Source organism: Macaca mulatta, chromosome 15, assembly GCF_049350105.2.
Source record: "Macaca mulatta isolate MMU2019108-1 chromosome 15, T2T-MMU8v2.0, whole genome shotgun sequence".
In the NCBI taxonomy this organism is placed as follows: domain Eukaryota; kingdom Metazoa; phylum Chordata; class Mammalia; order Primates; family Cercopithecidae; genus Macaca; species Macaca mulatta.
The window spans coordinates 101,213,226-101,236,074 of NC_133420.1; the positions used below are offsets into that span (position 1 = coordinate 101,213,226).

A 22,849-nucleotide genomic window follows, 5' to 3' on the forward strand; every position below is an offset into this window, starting at 1 on the left:
GATGTTTTGAAGGGTCTTTCGTGTCTGCATTTCCTGAATTTGAATGTTGGCCTGCCTTGCTAGGTTGGGGAAGTTCTCCTGGATAATATCCTGAAGAGTGTTTTCCAACTTGGTTCCATTCTCCCCGTCACTCTCAGGTACACCAATCAAACGTAGATTTGGTCTTTTCACATAGTTCTATAATTCTTGGAAGCTTTGTTTGTTTCTTTTAACTCTTTTTTCTCTAAAGTTCTCTTCTCGCTTCATTTCATTCATTTCATCTTCAATCACTGATACCCTTTCTTCCACTTGATCGAATTGGCTACCGAAGCTTGTGCATGCATCACGTAGTTACTGTACCATGGTTTTCAGCTCCATCAGGTCGCTTAAGGTCTTCTCTATGCTGTTTATTCTAGTTAGCCATTCGTCTTATCTTTTTTCAAGGTTTTTAGCTTCTTTGCGATGGGTTTGAACATCCTCCTTTAGCTTGGAGAAGTTTGTTATTACCGATCATCTGAAGCTCTCTTCTCTTAACTCGTCAAAGTCATTCTCCGTCCAGCTTTGTGCCGTTGCTGGTGAGCAGCTGCATTCCTTTGGAGGAGAAGAGGTGCTCTGATTTTTAGAATTTTCAGCTTTTCTGCTCTGTTTTCTCCTCATCTTTGTGGTTTTATCTACCTTTGGTCTTTGCTGGTGATGTACAGATGGGGTTTTGGTGTGGATGTCCTTTCTGTTTGCTAGTTTTCCTTCTAACAGTCAGAATTCTCAGCTGCAGGTCTGTTGGAGTTTGCTGGAGGTACACTCCAGACTGTTTGCCTGGGTATCACCAGCAGAGGCTGCAGAACAGCAAAACTGCGGAACGACAGATGTTGCTGCCTGAGTCTTCCTCTGGAAGCTTTGTCTCAGAGGGGCACCCAGCTGTATGAGGTGTCAGTCGGCCCCTACTGGGAGGTATCTCCCAGTTACGCTACTCAGGGGTCAGGGACCCACTTGAGGAGGCAGTCTGTCCATTCTCAGATCTCAAACTCCGTGCTGGGAGAACCACTATCTCTTCAAAGCTGTCAGGGATGTTTAAGTCTGCAGAAGTTTCTGCTGCCTTTGTTCAGCTATGCCCTGCCCCCAGAGGTGGAGTCTACAGAGGCAGGCAGGCAGCCCTCCTTGAGCTGCAGTGGGCTCTACCCAGTTCGAACTTCCTGGCTGCTTTGTTTACCTACTCAAGCCTCAGCAATGGTGGACGCCCCTCCCCCAGCCCCGCTGCTGCCTAGTGGTTCAATCTCAGACTGCTGTGTTAGCAGCGAGGGAGGCTCTGTGGCTGTGGGACCCTCCAAGCCAGGGGCGGGATATAATGTCCTAGTGTGCCATTTGCTAAGACTGTTGGAAAAGCGCAGTATTAGGGTGGGAGTGTCCTGATTTTCCAGGTACCATCTGTTACGGCTTCCCTAGGCTAGGAAAGGGAATTCTCTGACCCCTTGCACTTCCCAGGTGAGATGATGCCCCGCCCTACTTCGGCTCACACTCCATGGGCTGTACCCACTGTCCAACAAGCCCCAGTGAGATGAACCCGGTACCTCAGTTGGAAATGCAGAAGTCTCCCGTCTTCCGTGTCGCTCACGCTGGGAGCTGTAGACTGGAACTGTTTGGCCATCTTGGAACCTCCTCCTCATATTTTATGGTACTAAATACAAAGGTTTCTGGAACTGGAAACCTTAGTGAATAGTTTCAGCCTGATACCTGCGGCCCAGAGGTGCATAAACTGAAAGCATAGTAGACTTCAGGAGTCACATCTGTAGAGGTATGTGTGCTCCAAAGAACAGATGGTTAGAGGAGGCTATGCAGGCCATCCCTGATTTAGTTAGAGTCCCAACCTGTTGGGAAGAACTGGGCAACCAGACTAGTGCTTAACCCTCACAAAGTAAATGAATTAGTCCATTGTGCCCATGAAAGAAAGAAGTCAATTAAATGATCCTGGGGATAATTAAGAGTTTTCCTCTCTTCCAGAATCGCAGAATAATCCTGGTCAAGACTTGTAACTGTTACCAGTAGGAATGCACAACCATCATCCCTAAACAAAAGACAATTCTTAGGTCATCTCTCTCATGTTTAATTCATTGCTTCCCTTCCATTTTGAAAAGACTTCATGTTTCAGGGCCCTTAGTCTCTACTTTCCAGTTCCCCAGTGACAGCATCTTCAGAGGAGCTTTTCCCCACTATTGAGAAGTTCATCTATAGCTAAGGTCCTTTACCTGGGATTCAAGTGGGCCTTTTCAGAGCTCCAAAGCCAGGTGTGAAAATTTTTTTCTTATCTTAAAAATGACTTTTGGGAGGAAATGTTTTTTAAGTTAAATGTATTAGGGTATTGTTTCCATCTACCATGCTACTAACTTATGTGTAGGATAGCATGGGATTCCTTTGTACATAGCTAAGTGATATACCATGGTCATTTTCATGCCTTGATCTCTCTCTCCATGGAATTAAATTAGACACACCCTTCTGTTAGGATTATGTATATCTGTATTATTGTTTACACTGACCTAACTTAAGTTAGAAAATGTTAAAGAAAATATGTACAAAAAAAGAAGGTTCCTTTCATCACTGAATGTGCAAAAACCCGTGCTTCTTGTGGACCATTTTGCTTACCAGTGAAAGAATGAAGGTAATGAACTCAAAGAAGTATCTTATGTGTTCATTTTAAAAATACTTCTGATAGTGTAGAACTTGTTCGAGATGATTTGCTTTGATAAGACTTTAATTTTACCACAACTTGGATTTGCTCTAGTTTGTCTTGAAGCATCATAGTCAAGTGAATATCTCATTGCCAAGAACTTCCCACATTTGGAGTGACTGTGGTGGAGCCATGTGCCCTAGAAATGGTCAAATTGGTTTGTGCTTAGAGCTGTGGGGAAAAAAATGCATTCATTCATCCATTCAACAGATATTAATGAGCATCTGCTATGTTCCAAGCACTGTTATAGGACCTGGGAACGTGGCAGTGAACTAAACAAGAAAAAAATCTCTGCCCTTGTGAACTCTAAAGGAAAGAGACAGGCAAACATAAAAATAAGAAAATTATACAGTATATTAAGAGGCAGTTAACTATGGAAAACATATTAAATTAGGGTATAGGGAATGAGGAGTGCCAGGGAAAAGGGATTGCAATTTGGAATAGTATAGTCAAAACAGGTCTAATAGAAAAGGTAACATCTGAGCAAAGACTTAAAGGAGGTAAAAGAGTGAGACCTGAGAATATCTAGAGGAAGACCCAGGGTTAGCACACACAAAGGCCTTGAGGCAGCAGCATACCTGCCATATTCCAGGAATAATACAAAGTCCAGTGTGGCCAAGCAACACAGTGAGTGAGGAGAAAGCCAGTAGGAATGAGAGAGGTAAGAGAATAGGTGGGAGATTATATAGGATTCTAAAGCTAATTGTAAGGACTTCAGCTTTTACTCTGAAATGCTGAGCCAAAGGAAGGATTTAAATGAGTGGTTACAATTTTGCTTTTGCTTTAGAAGGAGCACTATGAATACAGTTTTGAGATGAGATTGCAGGGGACCAGACTAGAAGCAGACAGAGTAGTTGGGAAGCTGTTGCATTAATCCAAGCGAGAAATGATAGCAGCCTGGACCAGGATGATAGTAGTGGAGGCAATAAGAAGAGAAGTGACTGGGTTCTGGATATATTTTAAAGGTAGAGCCAATGGGAATTCCTGATAGCCCTGATGTGGAGAAGCAGAGAAAGAGAGTAGTGGTGTGCAACTCACAGGTTTTGGGTGTGAACAACTGAACATTCAGTCTACTTCAGGCTGTTAGGAAGTTGAGTTTCGAATATGTTCAGTGTGAGATGTCTACCTGATTTGACAGTTTGAATGAGTCTAGATTTCAGCAAAAAGGTTGAAAATTTAAATCTGAGATATAACAACATATTTGGTATTTAAAGCCCTGAAACAAGATGAGATCATCAAAGTAGTAAGAATAGTGAAGTAAAAACTGGACCTTGGGGTACTCCAGGGTCAAGAGGTCAGAAAAGAGTGTGGAACTGGCAAAAAGTGACCAGTGAGGGAGGAGAAAAGGCAGGAGAATACAGTGTCTTGCAAGCCAAGGTAAGAATGTAATTCTACTTTCTGAAGTGGTAAACCACTATGTCCAATGTTACTGATGGTACAGAAATGACAAAGACTGAAAACTGACCACTGGATTTCGTAATGAGGATGTCATTGGTGAGCACTCCAGAACACTGACAGGTTTTTTTGCTATTATTTTTAAGCAGATCATGGGAAAGTTGGCAGCTATGCCATTTCCCTTAAGCCTGCATCTGGATGAAACTACTGCCAATGAGATGAAAAGTTGAAGTTGACTGGATGTCAAATGTAACATACCAGATCAAAGATACTCCCATAATTTTGATTTCTTATTTAAATCAATTAGCCTTCTAATTAAAATTTACTTTTGAACTGGGCTGAAATACATGTAGTCTTTAGAGTATCCTAAAGGAGGTTTTGATTTCTACTTGTTCACTGCATTCAGGAATTCCCAGCTAGTGGAGCCTTTGGTGGCAGCATGCCTTGATAACAGGCAACCTGAAGTGACAGATACAGAACTCTGCTCTGATTCTGCTTCTTTGGGGCAACATCATTCCTTAGATGTGACTGGTTGATGCAGGCCACATCCTGTGAGTCAGCCCAGTTTTGCAGGGTGAAAACTTTATAGAGTAAAACACTGGGGGAAGGGGTTGCATAGTGCACACAATTTATTAAGACCAATGATGCTTTCTCCCACTGTTTTAATAAGCCTACAGAACTCAGATTTGTGTTTGTAGAAATAAGAAAAAGGGAATGGAGAAAGACCTCTCAGGCACACAGAGGGGACTTCCAACCAATTCTTGTTGGGATATCTCAATTGCCATATTTTTGGAAATGATTAGAATTCATCAATTAAACTTCGAACTATAAAGAAACCATTTCATTTGCATGTATTATTTGGGACCTCTTTATTTTTCCTGTTGATTTGGTCACCAATTTCTGCATGAAATAATGAGACATATGATACTTTGTAAAGATTACTTTTTACATCACATATGTAAAAAACAAATCAAAATTGGCAAAACGTTGGTGTTTGCTTGGGCTGCCATAACAAAATATCATAGACTAGGTGGTTTAAACAACAGAAATTTACCTATCACAGTTGTGGAGGCTGTAAAGTCCAACATCAACGTGCCAGCTGTTTTAGTTCCTGGTGAGGGCTCTTTTCCTAGCTTGCAGACAGGCAACATCTTGCTGCGTGCTCACATGGCCTTTCTTGGTGTGTGCACCTGAAGAGAGAGAGAGAGAACAAGCTCCCTGGTGTCTCTTTTTATAAGGGCACTACTGTCATCAGGAGAGCTTCAACCTCATGACCTCGTTTAGCCCTAATTAGCTCCCCAGTGCCCCATCTCCAATTACTATCACACTAGGGTTAGGGCTTCAACATATGAATTTGGGGAGACATATACATTCATTCCAAACACATATGTAACACCAAACAAAGCAACAAAGTTGTATGCAAACTTTCTTTGTATATTTTTCAAGTAGCGGAGGTCTAAACTTTTCATCAAGTGATCAAAGGTTAACAACTACTGATGTAGAATTCAGGGCCTTTTTTAAAATGGGCCTCAGATGCACAGAATTGTATTACCAGTGAAGTACTCTAGAAAAGATCTCTTGCATTACTATTCATATATAGTTTTACTTCAGTGACATGATAGTGATTGTTTAACACCAACTGGCTCTCTTTGGGAAGGATGTGCTGACTTGTATACATGTCCAGTTTCTGTGGTATAAATAGTCCCATCATGGTCCATTTCCGGCTACCAATGTGAAGTCACTTGGAGCTGAAAGAGGATGCATACAATGGGCTATTGGAAGCCCATGGAAGTTGGCTGCAGCACACCACTGCCCTATCTTCATGCTGACTAATCCTGTTTCTGCCTGAAACCAATAAATTTTAAAATAGCAATAAAATAAAATTAGAAAAGGAAATTGGAAAGGCAATTTTAGAATATTACAGAATATGTTTTCAAGACTAAAAAAAAGGTGACACGAACCATTTTAGAAACTGAGCAGGACAGGAAACAAATAATGGAATATGCATGACATGTGAGTGTATGTCATTATGTTAATACAATTCTGTAGCACAGGTATTAACCCTTATCTTAAAAAGATGAATGTAAGTTCAGAGATTATTCATTAGACCAGAATCACATAGACAACAAATATTAGAGTCAAGACTTGAACCCAGATCTACCTGACTACAAAACCCATTCTCTCTCTCTCTCTCCAAACCAACGTCTGGAAGCTTTAGAATATTGTCCATGAATGAGTAATATAAATTCTGATGTGTTAACCACTGTATCAGTGGCATAATACTGGTATATTAATTACCTCTATACAAGATACAAATTAAACTGAATTATAAATCATTTAAGAAATCATTTTGCTGGTCTCATTTTTGTAACTTATTTTCCTTAGATAATATGTATTCTTCAAAATTATAAAACCCTTTATCAGTACTTTGTCAGGTCATCTTGACTTGACACTCTGAAAGAACACTATGGAAGGAGAAAATGTAATTTGTGTCCTTTTTAACAATACCTGCTTTTGCATTCACCTCAAGGCTACTACATGTACATTGAGGCCTCCCACATGGTGTATGGACAAAAAGCACGCCTCTTGTCCAGGCCTCTGCGAGGAGTCTCTGGAAAACACTGCTTGACCTTTTTCTACCACATGTATGGAGGGGGAACTGGCCTGCTGAGTGTTTATCTGAAAAAGGAAGAAGACAGTGAAGAGTCTCTCTTATGGAGGAGAAGAGGTGAACAGAGCATTTCCTGGCTACGAGCACTGATTGAATACAGCTGTGAGAGGCAACACCGGGTAAGCCAAGAGAGATAAGAACTAAGCAATGGAAAACATGTAGGAGCTTCTGATGTTCTTTCTTATTCTTGCTACCAAAGATAATATTTTGTTCTTTTTCAGAGTCGTAGATAAAGGCAGGATTAAGAAGAAGTAAACATAATTAGTTTATACATTGATTAAATCTAAGCAGTGACAGGGAGAGAAAGTTTTGAGAATTTATGCATAAAGTGATTTTTTTGCAGTTCTATGATAAAAGTATATCTATTTTTGTCTTGATACATTATGGGTGTCAAGTATATTTCTATGTATCATACAAAGCTCCAAAACCAAGTCTTCTTTTCTTCTAAATATGGTATTACCTAATTAGTTGCAGCTGCATCTTTTACTCATTACCCACATACATGTAAGAGCTTTTGCCTTAAGCCTCTATTTAACAGTTAGTACGGTCCAAAGTTTTTTTTTTTGTTTTTTTTTTTAATGCCTCTGCCTCCATCACTGCATTGATGCAAAAGAAACAGAGAGACTTGATCCTCAGTCCTCAGTCTCCCCCAGGTCCTCTCATGTGCTATAGAAGACGTCCATCCTAGATGTTCTCTATCATAAAGGAATCTGGGCAGCAATAGGAAACATCCTTTTAAATTCTAGTAGGTAGGGGTTGAACAGCCAGTCTAGACTGGAGAACCACACCTGCCTTCTGATAGCCACAGATTTTACCTGTCTACCATGGGCCAAAGCTCCAGAAAGCTGTGGGAGATAACCTTCAGATTTCTGATTGTTCTTAAAATTGCTCTGTAGAATTCTCAAGTGTGACCTCCAACTAAAGGCACACCTTCCTATTCATTCTTACTTCTGACTGATAAACCTCCCGGATCAGCACTCTTTGTCTTTAACCACTGGCTGCCTAGTCTAAACCCAGATCTTCCTGGGAAGAGAGATCCAAATTAAGAGTTTTATTTTGCACTAACCTATGACCAAAAATAATTTTCTACAGATATAAATGGGATGGAATTGCAGAAGCTCAGATGGTTAAGTTGCAGTGCAATCAAAGGTGCTACATTGTTAAAGAGCAAATGACAGGGAAGATGAGCCATTATCTGGGAGAGGCCCATTATCCCAACATGGACAAACTGTCTAGACATTTGGCAAAGAATAACAGGTAGCTTCAGGAATAATTTTATAGTGATTTAATGTCTGTTCAAAAGAAGAAAGTGGATGGCTCAGGAACTTACTAATATAATTGATCATCATTCAGAGATGATGGATTAATTTTGTTAGGCTATTAGGGTACTCCTTCTCTATTCAAATGGTTCTCAAAGTGTGGTCCAGGTACCAGCAGCATCAGCAACACCTGAAATGCAAATTAACTTAATATGCAAATTCTCAGGCCCCACTTTAAAATGAATGAATCAGAAACTGAGGATTTGGGGGCCCCAGAAATCTGTTTCAAGAAGCCCTCCAGGTGAATCTGATGTATGCTAAAGATAGAGAATCTCTATGCTAAACTAAATGAATCTAAATCTTTGGGGATGACACCTGAGCACTGATTTTTTTGTTTAACTTTCAAGCGATGCTGATGCACAAGTGCTCTAAGATTTGAGTTCTGGGGACAGGTAACTTCTCAGCATCTAGGCCTTGGGGATCAGACACATGGCCTTGCATATAACAGACTTACTGGGGAGGTAGTTATTTGAAATATTTTTTGAGTACAGAGTAGTGTGGCATCTGAAATGGCATCTAGGGCTCTTCAAATGATGCAGAATAGCCCTGGAGACTTCCAGTTCACAATTTGGGAAGAAGACTCCAGAATCCTCTCTTATTTTGAAGAGAGGTCTCCCCTTGGCTTAGAATGGAACAGATAAGAATCTCCTCTGGGTTAGTGATTCCCTCAGGAATCCAAATGATGGCAGGGAGACCAGGCTGAACTAGCTGCCCCAAAACATCCTAGTGTCTAATAAAACAGATACACCCATATGCACATAGATCAGCCAACTGCTACATGCCAGGCACTTACAGTGCTAAGAGCTGTACATAAGTTCTTTCAACTGATCCTATTGCCCCATTTTACAGGTGGGGAAAAGTAAATGTCTGGCTGGTAAGTGGCTGAATAAGAACCAGATCTCCATGCTTCCAAAGTTTGTATCCCTAAACCACTATTCTAACATTGCCTCCCACCATAGAAATTCCAAAATAATCCTCATTGGCCTGATGGTCACAAGCACTGCATGATTTTCGAGATATCTTCTACTGTCTGAGAAAGTTTATACATTCTCAAAATGGGGTAATAATTCCTAGTCAGCTGTGCTGGCATTGCCAGAGTTAGAGTGAGAATCAAAGGAGATTATGTATGTGAAAGGGTTTTATAAACCTTAAAGTATCAAAATAAGATATTATCACTGTTCTAACAATATATTCTCACCTAAGTCTCCCTAGTCACTAATTCATATCACCATGGCAGAACTGGTATTCTCAATAGCCACATCAGGCATCCAGATTGAGCTCCTGTTGTTTGAGATCAAAATATCTCATCTCAATAAATATGTATTGTCCATTTGCTATTCTAGGTGCTGAAGATACTGCAATGAATATAATATATAAAGTTCTTATTTGTTTGGAGTTTACATTCTAGTGGGGAGGAGGTAGAAAATGCAAGCCAAGGCTGGGCACAGTGGCTCATATCTGTAATTCCAGCACTTTGGGAGGCCAAGGTGGGACGATTGCTTGAGGCCAGGAGTTTGATATCAGCCTGGCAACATATTGAGACCTTGTCTCTAAAAAAAAATCAAGCCAAACAAACAACAAATACATACATATATATATATGTGTGTGTATGTATATACATGGGTGTGTATATATGCATATATGAATATACGTATATATACACATACACACATACATATATGTGTGTATATGTATATACACATATGTATATATGTGTATGTATATATATGAATGTGTATATATATAGAGAGAGAGAGTGTGTAACATCAGATAATAAGTGCTATGAAAAAGTCAAGCTGAAACTGAGCTCATGAAGTAGACAGTAGAATGATGGTTACCAGAGGCTGGGGGAAGCAGGAGGAGGGAATGGGGAGTTGTTGGTCAAAGGCTACAAGTTTCAGATAAACAGGAGGAATATATTTTTGAGATCTGTTGAACAGAGGATGACTGTAGTCAATAATGTATTGCATATTTCAAAATAAGAGAGTAGACTTCACATCTTACCACAAAAAGTGATAAATAAGTGAGGTGATGGATATGTTAATTAGCTTGATTTAATCATCCCACATTTTGTGTGCTTATGTATATACATAATAAATATCACATGGTACCCCATAAAGGTATAAAATTGTGATTTATCAATTAAAAATAAGAGGAGGGGAAATAAGAGGAAGAAGAAGTCAAGTTGATCAGGTGGTGAGGTCAAAGAAGTATTGTGATAATCATGAAAATCCTTAGAAGATGTGGTAGAGTTTGAAATTTATCCCAAAAGCGGTAAGAAGTCATCATACAGCTTTAAAGTAATATCTGATTTTGAAGTGATCACTCCAGCTACTATGTGAAAAGTATACTGTAATGGGACAAGGAGACTTCGGGGGCTGCTGCAGTAGTCCTGGCAAAAGGAGTGGTGGCATAGGCTATGCAGCAGAGGTGAGCAGATGTCATCAGAAGCCCACAAGACGTCTTATGTATAGAATGTGGAGTCTGAGGGAAAGGGAGATATCAAGATGACTCCAAAGCTTTTGGCCTAAGCAATTGCTATAATGAATTCAGATATCATTTACTGAGATGAGGAAGACTTGAGACAGAGCAGACCTGGAGTAAGGACAGTGTGTGCAGGAAGAAAATTAATAGACTCCTGGGGGGAAATGTTAAGTTTTTTATGTCTATTAGAAATCCAAATGGGTATAAGTAAATAATAGGATATGAGATGAGTTCAGGGAAGAGAACAGAGTTAGGGAAGTAAATGTGTACAGCATCAATGGGAGTGGGCAGGTAGAGATGTTATTTAGAGTGTGGTAGTACTGCTGCCATTTGAGATTGATCCTTTGGGGATAGTATGTGGGTGGCCTCCTGAAGGCATTCCACTCATTAGATTATCCCTATGGGAAAAAGAAATGCATCAAATGGCAAATTTTTAATCATGCTCCCTCCTAAGGGATTTATTAGTGCTAAGCAGAAACTGACTCACTATTGATCAAAAGCACAAAATCATTCTATTTCCTTTGGATTCCTTGATTGCCGCTCCTCCCCCACTTTCATGACTTTTCCTCCTTGATTTCTTAGATTTTGATGCCATTGAAATAAAGTGTTATACAAATTCCCAGCTTACTGAAATATTTACATCCGTCATATTATTAATTATACTGCCTAACAGTTACTAGGAATTTCTATGCACTGCATACTCAGCTAAGACTCAAGTTGGCCAGGTGTGGTGGCTCACACCTATAATCCCAGCACTTTGGGAGGCTGAAGTGGGGGGATTTCTTGAGCCCAGGAGTTTGAGACCAGCCTGGGCAGCATGGCAAAACCCTGTGTCCTCTAAAAATACAAAAATTAGCCAGGTGTGGTGGTGCATGCCTATAGCCCCAGCTACTTGGGCGCCTGAGGCAGGAGGATCACTTGAGCCCAGGAGGCAGAGGTTGCAGTGAGTTGAGATCCCACCACTGCACTCCAGTCTGAGAGCAAGACTCTGTCTCAAAAAAAAAAAAAAAAAAAAAAAAAAAAGGCTCAGGTCTCCACAATTTCCAGTTTATGATGCCCATAGTAATTTTTTCTTGGTGCCCCAAGACCAAAAGAAACACCTAACAGTTTCATATATTATTTGGATTCAAAAAACTTCAGTATTTATGTTCTAACAACTTAGTAGCCTTTTGAAAAAAATACTTAAAATAAAAATATTTTATCTAATTCTTAACCAAAATTATGTACTAATAGAATGTATATACCTGTTGGGCACAAACTTCCCAACTTGGAATCAGATTGGATACACTACCCTTATTTTATGTTCCACATTGATTTCTACACAATGCTTGCTTTTAATTGCAGCAGCTACCAAAAAACTCAGCTCAATGAAGACATATTATCAAAAGGAATATAGGTCAATCCCATGTTAAAACTTTGACCTTGAGCTAGCAGTTCACATGGTGTCTGCTAAGTATTGAATACTGCCTTGTTTCCCTTAAAATTTCAAACTATCTACAGCACCCCGTGAATGTACTTGGGCACCCTGGGGTACCTCAGCACACACTTTGGGAACCAAGGACATATATTATCTTATTTAATCCTACCTTTGTTATGTTTATTATCTAAATAAACAAGTATTTGTTCAGTAGCTATTTGATTTGGATAGATTTGGTTAGTCTTAAAGTGCAAAGATAAGTCGGCTTAATCCTATTGTCAATGTAGAAAAAGAAGAGGTATTCCTACATATTTATAATACAAGGGGGAAATCATAGTACTATAAAATGGTGATCACTACTGTACTAAGACAATTCAGAGGAGAAAGTTGTATAAAATCAAGTGTTTGGCCAAATCATAGACTATTCAGAATATAATTCCTTCAGGTAATTTTGTTTATTATTCTTTTCATTACAGACTTGAAGGCCAAAAAAACCAGATTTTATTGTTGTTCAGAGAACCAAAAGTCTTATTATCTGCACTCCTATCTAGATGTGTTAGGACATTTTTTTCCCTCTTCTTGCCATTTATTTGGATTCTCATTTAGGGTTGTGTATTAATCAGGATTCTCCAGAGAAACCGAACCAATAGAGGAGAGAGAAACAGAGAGACAGACACAGAAGGTGAGAGAGACAGAGAGAGAGAGATGAAAGGGGATGTATTAAGGAAATTGGTTCATATAATTATGAAGGCTGAGATGTCCCATAATATGCTACATATAAGCTGGAGAACCAGGAAAGCTGGTACCATAGCTCAGTCCAAATCCCAAGGCCTGAGAACTAGAGAAGCCGATGGTATAACTATTAGTCTGTAACCAAAGGCCTGAGAACTAGGGTGCCACTGGTATTCCAGTGTCTGAAGTTCCAGAAGTCTGAAGACTGAAGAACTTCTGAAGAGTTCTGATGTCCAAGGGCAGAAGCAGATGGGTGTCCCAGTTACAGAAGAGAGAGAAAACTTGCTTCTCCTCTGCCTTTTTGTTCTATCTGCATCCTCAAGCAATCTGATAGTCCCCACTCACACTGGGTGAAGACAGATCTTCCTTTCTCAGTCCACCAATTCGAACGCCAATCTCTTTCAGAAACACCCTCACATACATACTGAGAAATAATACTTTACCAGCGATGTGGGTATCCCTTAACCCAGTCAAGTTGACACCTAAAATACACCATCACAAGTTGGACCTTAGAATTTTTATAAACAGGGAGGTGTGCCCAAGATGGCCAAATAGGAACAGCTCCAGCCTCCAGCTCCCAGCAGGGGCGACACAGAAGACGGGTGATTTCTGCAATTTCAACTGAGGTACTGGGTTCATCTCACTGGGTCGTGTCAGACAGTTGGCTCTGGTCCGCAGGTGCAGCCTGACCAGCAAGAGCTGAAGGAGGGCGAGACCTGGGAAGTGCAAGGGGGAAGGGAATTCCTTTTGCTAGCCAAAGGAAATTGAGACACACAACACCTGGAAATTCGGGTAACTCCCATCCTAATACTGCGCTTTACCAAGGGTCTTAGCAAACGGCACATCAGGAGATTATATCCCACACCTGACCTAGCGGGTCCCACGCCCACGGAGCCTCCCTCATTGCTAGCACAGCAGTCTGAGATCTAACTGCAAGGTGGCAGCAAGGCTGGGGGAGGGGCGCCTGCCATTGCTGAGGCTAAAGTAGGTAAACAAAGCTCCCGGGAAGCTTGAATTGGGTGGAGCCCACTACAGCTCAAGGAGGCTGGCCAGCCTCTGTAGACTCCTCTTCTGGGGACAGGTCATAGGTAAACAAAAAGCAGCAGAAACCTCGGCAGAGGTAAACGTCCCTGTCTGACAGCTTTGAAGAGAGCAGTGGATCTCCCAGCACGGAAGTTGAGATCTGAAAATGGACAGACTGCCTGCTCAAGTGGGTCCCTGATCCCTGAGTAGCCTAACTGGGAGATATTCCCCCACTAGGTGCAGACTGACACCTCACACCTCACACGACAGTGTACACCCCTGAGACGAAGCTTCCAGAGCAAGAATCAGACAGCAACACTTGCTGTTCAGCAATATTCTATCTTCTGCAGCCTCTGCTGCTGATACCCAGGCAAACAGGGTCTAGAGTGGACCTCAAGCAAACTCCAACAGACCTACAGCAGAGGGTCCTGCTTGTTAGAAGGAAAACTAACAAACAGAAAGGACATCCACACCAAAACCCCATCAGTACGTCACCATCATCAAAGACCATAGGCAGATAAAACCACAAGGATGGGGAAAAAGCAGTGCAGAAAAGCTGGAAATTCAAAAAATTAGAGCGCAATTCCCCTCCAAAGGAATGCAGCTCATCACCAGCAACGGAACAAAGCTGGACGAAGAATGACTTTGATGAGCTGAGAGAAGGCGGCTTCAGTCGATCAAACGTCTCAGAGCTAAAGAAGGAACTACGTAACCAGTGCAAAGGAACTACGTAACCAGTGCAAAGGAACTAAAAAGCTTGAAAAAAGATTTGACGAATGGCTAACTAGAATAATCAATGTAGAGAAGTCCTTAAAAGAACCAATAGAGATGAAAACCATAATGCAAGAACTACGTGACAAATGCACAAGCTTCAGTAACCAACTCGATCATCTGAAAGAAAGACTATCAGCGACTGACTTTCAAATGAATGAAACGAAGCGAGAAGTGTGGAGAAAAAAAGAGTAAAAAGAAATGAACAAAGCCTCCAAGAAAAACAGGATTATGTGAAAAGACCAAATCTACATCTGATTGGTGTGCCTGAAAGTGACGGGGAAAATGGAACCAAGATGGAAAACACTCTGCAAGATATCATCCAGGAGAACTTCCTCAACCTAGTAAGGCAGGACAACATTCAAATTCAGGAAATACAGAGAACACCACAAAGATACTCCTCAAGAAGAGCAACTCCAAGACACATAATTGTCAGATTCAACAAAGTAGAAATGAAGGAAAAAATGTTAAGGGCAGCCAGAGAGAAACGTCGGGTTACACACAAAGGGGAAGCCCATCAGACTAACAGCAGATCTCTCGGCAGAAACTCTCCAAGCCAGAGGAGAGTGGGGGCCGATATTCAACATTCTTAAAGAAAAGAATTTTCAACCCAGAATTTCATATCCAGCCAAACTACGTTTCATAAGTGAAGGAGAAATAAAATCCTTCACAGACAAGCAAATGCTTAGAGATTGTCACCACAAGGCCTGCCCTATAAGAGATCTTGAAGGAAGCACTAAACATGGAAAGGAACAACAGGTACCAGCCATTGCAAAAACATGTCAAAATGTAAAGTCCATCGATGCTAGGAAGAAACGACATCAACTAGTGAGCAAAATAACCAGCTAATATCATAATGACAGGATCAAGTTCACACATAAAAATATTAACCTTAAATGTAAATGGACTAAATGGTCCAATTAAAAGACACAGACTGGCAAATTGGATAAAGAGTCAAGACCCATCAGTTTGCTGTGTTCAGGAGACCCATCTCACATGCAGAGACACACACAGGTTCAAAATAAAGGGATGGAGGAAGATCTACCAAACAAATGGAAAACAAAAAAAAGCAGGGATTGCAATCCTAGTCTCTGATAAAACAGACTTTAAATCATCAAAGATCAAAACAGACAAAGAAGGCCATTACATAATGGTAAAGGGATCAATTCATCAGGAAGAGCTAACTATCCTAAATATATATGCACCCAATACAGGAGCACCCAGATTCATAAAGCAAGTCCTTAGAGACTTACAAAGAGACTTAGACTCCCATACAATATGGGAGACTTTAACATCCCACTATCAACATTAGACAGATCAACAAGACAGAAAGTCAACAAGGACATCCAGGAATTGAATTCAACTCTGCACCAAGTGGACCTAATAAACATCTACAGAACTCTCCACCCCAAATCAACGGAATATACATTCTTCTCAGCACCACATCACGCTTATTCCAAAATTGACCACATAGTTGGAAGTAAAGCACTCCTCAGCAAATGTAAAAGAACAGGAATTATAACAAACTGTTTCTCAGACCACAGTGCAATCAAACTAGAACTCAGGACTAAGAAACTCAATCAAAACCACTCAACTACATGGAAACTCAACAACCTGCTCCTGAATGACTACTGGGTACATAACGAAATGAAGGCAGAAATAAAGATGTTCTTTGAAACCAATGAGAACAAAGATACAACATACCAGAATCTCTGGGACACATTTAAAGCAGTGTGTAGAGGGAAATTTATAGCACTAAATCAAGAGAAAGCAGGAAAGATCTAAAATTGACACCCTAACATCACAATTACAAGAACTAGAGAAGCAAAAGAAAACACATTTAAAACCTAGCAGAAGGCAAGAAATAACTAAGATCAGAGCAGAACTGAAGGAGACAGACAAACAAAAAACCATCCAAAAAATCAATGACTCCAGGAGCTGGTTTTTTGAAAAGATCAACAAAATTGATAGACTGCTAGCAAGACTAATAAAGAAGAAAAGAGAGCAGAATCAAATAGACGCAATAAAAAATGATAAAGGGGATATCACCACTGACCCCACAGAAATACAAACTACCATCAGAGAATACTATAAACACCTCTACGCAAATAAACTAGAAAACCTAGAAGAAATGGATAATTTCCTGGACACTTACACTCTCCCAAGACTAAACCAGGAAGAAGTTGAATCCCTGAATAGACCAATAGCAGGCTCTGAAATTGAGGCAACAGTTAATAGCCTACCAACCAAAAAAAGTCCAGGACCAGATGGATTCACAGCCGAATTCTACCAGAGGAGGAGTTGGTACCATTCCTTCTGAAACTATTCCAATCAACAGAAAAAGAGGGAATCCTCCCTAACTCATTTTATGAGGCCAACATCATCCTGATACCAAAGTCTGACAGAGGTACAACAAAAAAGCATTTTAGACCAATATCCCTGATGAACATCGATGCAAAAATCCTCAATAAAATACTGGCAAACCGAATCCAGTAGCACATCAAAAAGCTTATCCACCATGATTAAGTGGGCTTCATCCCTGGGATGCAAGGCTGGTTCAACATATGCAAATCAATAAACGTAATCCAGCATATAAACAGAACCAAAGACAAAAACCAAATGATTATCTCAATAGATGCAGAAAAGGTCTTTGACAAAATTCAACAGCACTTCATGCTAAAAACTCTTAATAAATTCGGTATTGATGGAACATATCTCAAGATAATAAGACTATTTATGACAAACCCACAGCCAATATCATACTGAATGGGCAAAAACTGGAAGCATTCCTTTTGAAAACTGGCACAAGACAGGGATGCCCTCTCTCACCACTCCTATTCAACATACTGTTGGAAATCCTGGCTAGGGCAATCAGACAAGAGAAAGAAATAAAGGGTATTCAGTTAGGAAAAGAAGTCAAATTGTCCCTGTTTGCAGATGACATGATTGTATATTTAGAAAACGCCATTGTCTCAGCCCCAAATCTCCTTAAGCTGATAAGCAACTTCAGCAAAGTCTCAGGATACAAAATAAATGTGCAAAAATCACAAGCATTCTTATCCACCAGTAACACACAAACAGAGAGCCAAATCATGAATGAACTCCCATTCACAATAGCTTCAAAGAGAATAAAATACCTAGGAATCCAACTTACAAGGGATGTAAAGGACCTCTTCAAGGAGAACCACAAACCACTGCTCAGTGAAATCAAAGAGAACACAAACAAATGGAAGAACATACCATGCTCATGGGTAGGAAGAATCAATATTGTGAAAATGGCCATACTGCCCAAGGTAATTTATAGATTCAATGCCAACGCCATCAAGCTACCAATGAGTTTCTTCACAGAATTGGAAAAAACTGCTTTAAAGTTCATATGGAACCAAAAAAGTCCCCGCATTGCCAAGACAATCCTAAGCCAAAAGAACAAAGCTGGAGGCATCATGCTACCTGACTTCAAACTATACTACAAGTCTACAGTAACCAAAACAGCATGGTACTGGTACCAAAGCAGAGATATAGACCAATGGAACAGAACAGAGCCCTCAGAAATAATATCGCACATCTACAACCATCTGAATTTTGACAAACCTGACAAAAACAAGAAATGGGGGAAGGATTCCCTATTTAATAAATGGTGCTGGGAAAATTGGCTAGCCATAAGTAGAAAGCTGAAACTGGATGCTTTCCTTACTCCTTATACAAAAATTAATTCAAGATGGATTAGAGACTTAAATGTTAGACCTAAAACCATAAAAACCCTAGAAGAAAACCTAGGTAATACCATTCAGGACATAGGCATGGGCAAGGACTTCATGTCTAAAACACCAAAAGCAACAGCCACAAAAGCCAAAATTGACAAATGGGATCTAATTAAACTAAAGAGCTTCTGCATAGCAAAAGAAACCACCATCAGAGTGAACAGGCAACCTACAGAATGGGAGAAAATTTTTGCAATCTACCTATCTGACAAAGGGCTAATATCCAGAACCTATAAAGAAGTCAAACAAATTTCCAAGAAAAAAACAAACACCACCATCAAAAAGTGGGCAAAGGATATGAACAGACACTTCTCAAAAGAAGACATTCATACAGCCAACAGACACATGAAAAAATACTTGTCATCACTTGCCATCAGAGAAATGCAAATCAAAACCACAATGAGATACCATCTCACACCAGTTAGAATGGCAATCATTAAAAAATCAGGAAACAACAGGTGCTGGAGAGGATGTGGAGAAATAGGAACACTTTTACACTGTTGGTGGAACTGTAAACTAGTTCAACCATTGTGGAACACAGTGTGGCGATTCCTCAAGGATCTAGAACTAGAAATACCATTTAACCCAGCCATCCCATTACTGGGGATATACCCAAAGAATTATAAGTCATGCTGCTATAAAGACACATGCACATGTATGTTTATTGTGGCACTATTCACAATAGCAAAGCCTTGGAATCAACCCAAATGTCCATCAGTGACAGACTGGATTAAGAAAATGTGGCACATATACACCATGGAATACTATGCAGCCATAAAAAAGGATGAGTTCGTGTCCTTTGCAGGGACATGGATGCAGCTGGAAACCATCATTCTCAGCAAACTATCGCAAGAACAGAAAACCAAATACCGCAAGTTCTCACTCATAGGTGAGAACTGAACAATGAGATCACTTGGACACAGGAAGTGGAACATCACACACCGAGTCCTATTGTGGGGGCGGGGGGAGGGATAGCATTAGGAGATATACCTAATGTAAATGATGAGTTAATGGGTGCAGCACACCAACATGGCATATGTATGCATATGTAACAAACCTGCACGTTGTGCACATGTACCCTAGAACTTAAAGTATAATAAAAAAAAAAAAAGAATTTTTATTAACAGTATTTTGCCACTAGTCTGTCATTAAAGCTTCTTTGAAACATTAATTTCAAGTAACTTTATAAACGTATTAATTAATTTATGTTCTTTGTTTTAATTTTAGGGAGGGTTTAAATAAAATTTATGGGCTTTTAAAAATTTAATTTAAATTATACACTACTCCAAGGAAGACTCATTTGCTTATAAAATGAATAGAGCAAATGCGTCTTCTGAACAACTTTCATTATCCATGGGCCTCCGTGGACCATTCAGTAATTTATTAACCATTGTTGAGACAGCCTTAGAGCTGGTTAAGTAATCTATTTTTCCTACAACCACAATATCTGATCAGTTATTTTCTTCTCAGAATCTAAAGTTATAAAACGGATTCTCTCCTCTGCCTGAGCTGTGTCTTTGATGTTGTGGTATTTAACATAAGTGAACCCTTATCTTTGGTAAACTTCATTATTATACTTTTCTGTTCACACATGGTATCATCAGTCATATTAAATGTTTCCACCTAGTAGCAGTATCAGACGTAGATTTATGGAGTGCTATGGGAAATTTAAGTTTCTGAGCACCTCACTTTCACAGACCCTTTGTGAGTGCTGGGGGATGCTGGGAGCAGAGTGTTCCAACTGGGAAGAGGAAACCAGGTTACCACCAGGAAGCATTTCTAGGCAAGGATTTCTGGGAAATTGGTAAAGAGATCTCAGAAGACAGGGACCTGAATCTTCAAGGCTTCAGTAATTTATTGTTTCTTTAAATTCCAAATAAATATTATCTTTAATCTCTAGATTTCAATTTGTAATTTGGTATCCTTTTCCTTAAAGGGATCCTCAAGAGCAATCTAAGTTTTCATATCTACAAAGCCTGGATTTGCCCTGACCAGCACTGTATTATCAGGATGATTCTATTTCTAAATTCAAACATATTATTCTTTCAGATTATTTTTGAAGCCATTCGAGGAGTATCGATAAGAAGTGATATCGCCATTGATGACGTTAAATTTCAGGCAGGACCCTGTGGAGGTAATATTTATCCCAATTATATAAGCTTGATTGAAAATGGACTTTGCGATACTGTTTCAAACTACAAGAATACAAATTAAATGTTTTTCTATAATAAATACTGTTATTGTATATTTGTCTTTCCTGACAGAAATGGAAGATACAACTCAACAATCATCAGGACATTCTGAGGACTTAAATGAAATTGAGTATTAAGAAATGATCTGAATTGGATTAACTAGACAAAAATCATACCTCTTCAATCAAAATGAAAACAAAGCAAATGAATACTGGACAGTCTTAACAATTTTATAAGTTATAAAATGACTTTAGAGCACCCTCCTTCATTACTTTTGCAAAAACATACTGACTCAGGGCTTTTTCTTTTTGCATATGACAACTGTTACTAGAAATACAGGCTACTGGTTTTGCATAGATCATTCATCTTAATTTTGGTACCAGTTAAAAATACAAATGTACTATATTGTAGTCATTTTAAAGTACACAAAGGGCACAATCAAAATGAGATGCGCTCATTTAAATCTGCATTCAGTGAATGTATTGGGAGAAAAATAGGTCTTGCGGGTTTCCTTTTGAATTTTAAGTATCGTAAATATTTTTAAAGTAAATAATATGGGGTGTCAGTAATATCTGCAGAATGAATGCAGTCTTTCATGCTAATGAGTTAGTCTGGAAAAATAAAGTCTTCTTTTCTATGTTTTATTCATAGAAATGGAGTATTAATTTTTAATATTTTCACCATATGTGATAACAAAGGATTTTTCATGAATGTCCAAAGGTAAGTCAGTATTAATTAATGATGTATTACAAGGCAATGCTACCTTCTTTATTCCCCCTTTGAACTACCTTTGAAGTCACTATGCGCACATGAATAGAAATTGAACTTTTTTGTAAAGCAAGCTTAAAATGTTTATGTATACATACCCAGCAATTTTTATAAATGTGTTAAACAATTTTACTGATTTTTATAATAAATGTTTTGGTAAGATTTTGAATACTACACATTCAGGCAGATATACTAAACTGCTTTTTATTTACTTATTTAGAAAATTGTATATATATGTTTGTGTATCCTAACAGCTATTATGAAATTATAAAATTACCTAATAAAAATAATTTGAAAATCCTTTCACTAGCAATTAACTCATTTCTATATTATTTGTCTTCATCAGAGTATCTTCACTACATAACTACAGATTCTAATTTGAATCTCTACTCTGCCACAACAAAATGCTTAAGTCTTTTATTAGTGACATAAGCACTCTATACATTAATACAATAATTATTACTTTTTTCTCTTAATTTTCCTTTTCTCCACGGATACAATAATTTTTATAGCGTGCTTTATTTCACATAGACAATCTCAATTTTTTATCTCATTAGAATGTAAACTCATATCCTAACAGAGTACAAGATTTCTTGCTGTTTTGTTTACTTTGGTATTCTCAGTACCTAGAAAGTGTCTGGAATAGTAAGTGTGCAACAAAAAAATACTTGAATGAATGTCTTTCCTGCTTCGGTAAGATGGAAATATTTTAGCTCTTTCACAGATAAGGAAACAGTCTCAAAAGAGTGAAGAAATTACTCACGATTTTGTATCTGTTAAACGGAGGAATTTAAGAGTCTGGTCTGATTCAAAGGCTCATACCTCTTAACTACTTTGTGTAGCCAAAAGTCCATTGTTTCCCTGAAGTTGGGAGGGTTTCCCACTCAAGAGTGTCCAAACTCATAAATTAATCTGTTAAGAGCTTTATCTTTCTGAATGCAAAGAAAACAAAAAATTCTCAGCTACACAAGATACATATCCTGAGGTTTATGGAGAAAATAAAATTTTATAATAAAATTTTGCAAATCAAATTCTATTTATGATTAATTGCCTATAGTGAAGGAAATTCCTAAACAGAGCTGAAACATCGGGGAAGGAAGATTTCAAGATGTTGACCTACTCAGCTGCATACTAGGCCAGGCATAATTCCTCCAAAGCACTGTTTTTGTCCAGAGCTACAGTTACATTTGCTGAATTAAGGAGTGAAGATTGTATCTTCAAGACTCAACACAGTATCTGCTACCTAGTAAGGGGGTTATAATATGTAGTGAGTAAATAAAAGTCATTCAACAGCCTCCTTGCTGGTGACATAAATCCATAGTAATAATCACAGCTAACATGTGTTGAATACTATTTTCAGACATTTTTCAAAGAGTCTGTTTCGCTGCCACATCTGTGTTCTTATCCTTACAAGGTCGCCTCCTGAACGTGATAGCTCTCCTACCAGCTCCATCCTCAATGTCAATTTACACTCTAGGCAAAGATTCTAAGTTTCCCTCTTTCAAGAGGATTTATTGGCTACCAAAATTGCTTCTAAGGTTGCTAAACCAGGAATCCTACTAGAGATGCCAACTTTGGAAATTGGGGGAAAAGAGGTGGGGGTTGGGGTACCAGATAT

The 22,849-nt window shown here is 39.2% G+C and overlaps 1 protein-coding gene across 2 annotated transcripts in view; it reads left to right on the forward strand.

Annotated features, from left to right (window-relative positions):
• Positions 1 to 21,531, forward strand: part of MAMDC2 (MAM domain containing 2) — a 171,412-nt gene extending 149,881 nt beyond the window's left edge. Inside the window, exons 12-14 of one of the 2 annotated variants that reach the window (XR_001440120.3) lie at positions 6,624 to 6,883; positions 20,321 to 20,405; positions 20,536 to 21,531. Coding sequence is in view for 1 of the 2 variants with exons in the window: in NM_001265965.2 (NP_001252894.1) it covers positions 6,624 to 6,883; positions 20,321 to 20,405; positions 20,536 to 20,600 (410 nt within the window). In the remaining variant the exon portion in view is untranslated. 2 annotated transcript variants of the gene reach the window in all.
• The last annotated feature ends 1,318 nt before the right edge of the window (positions 21,532 to 22,849 follow it).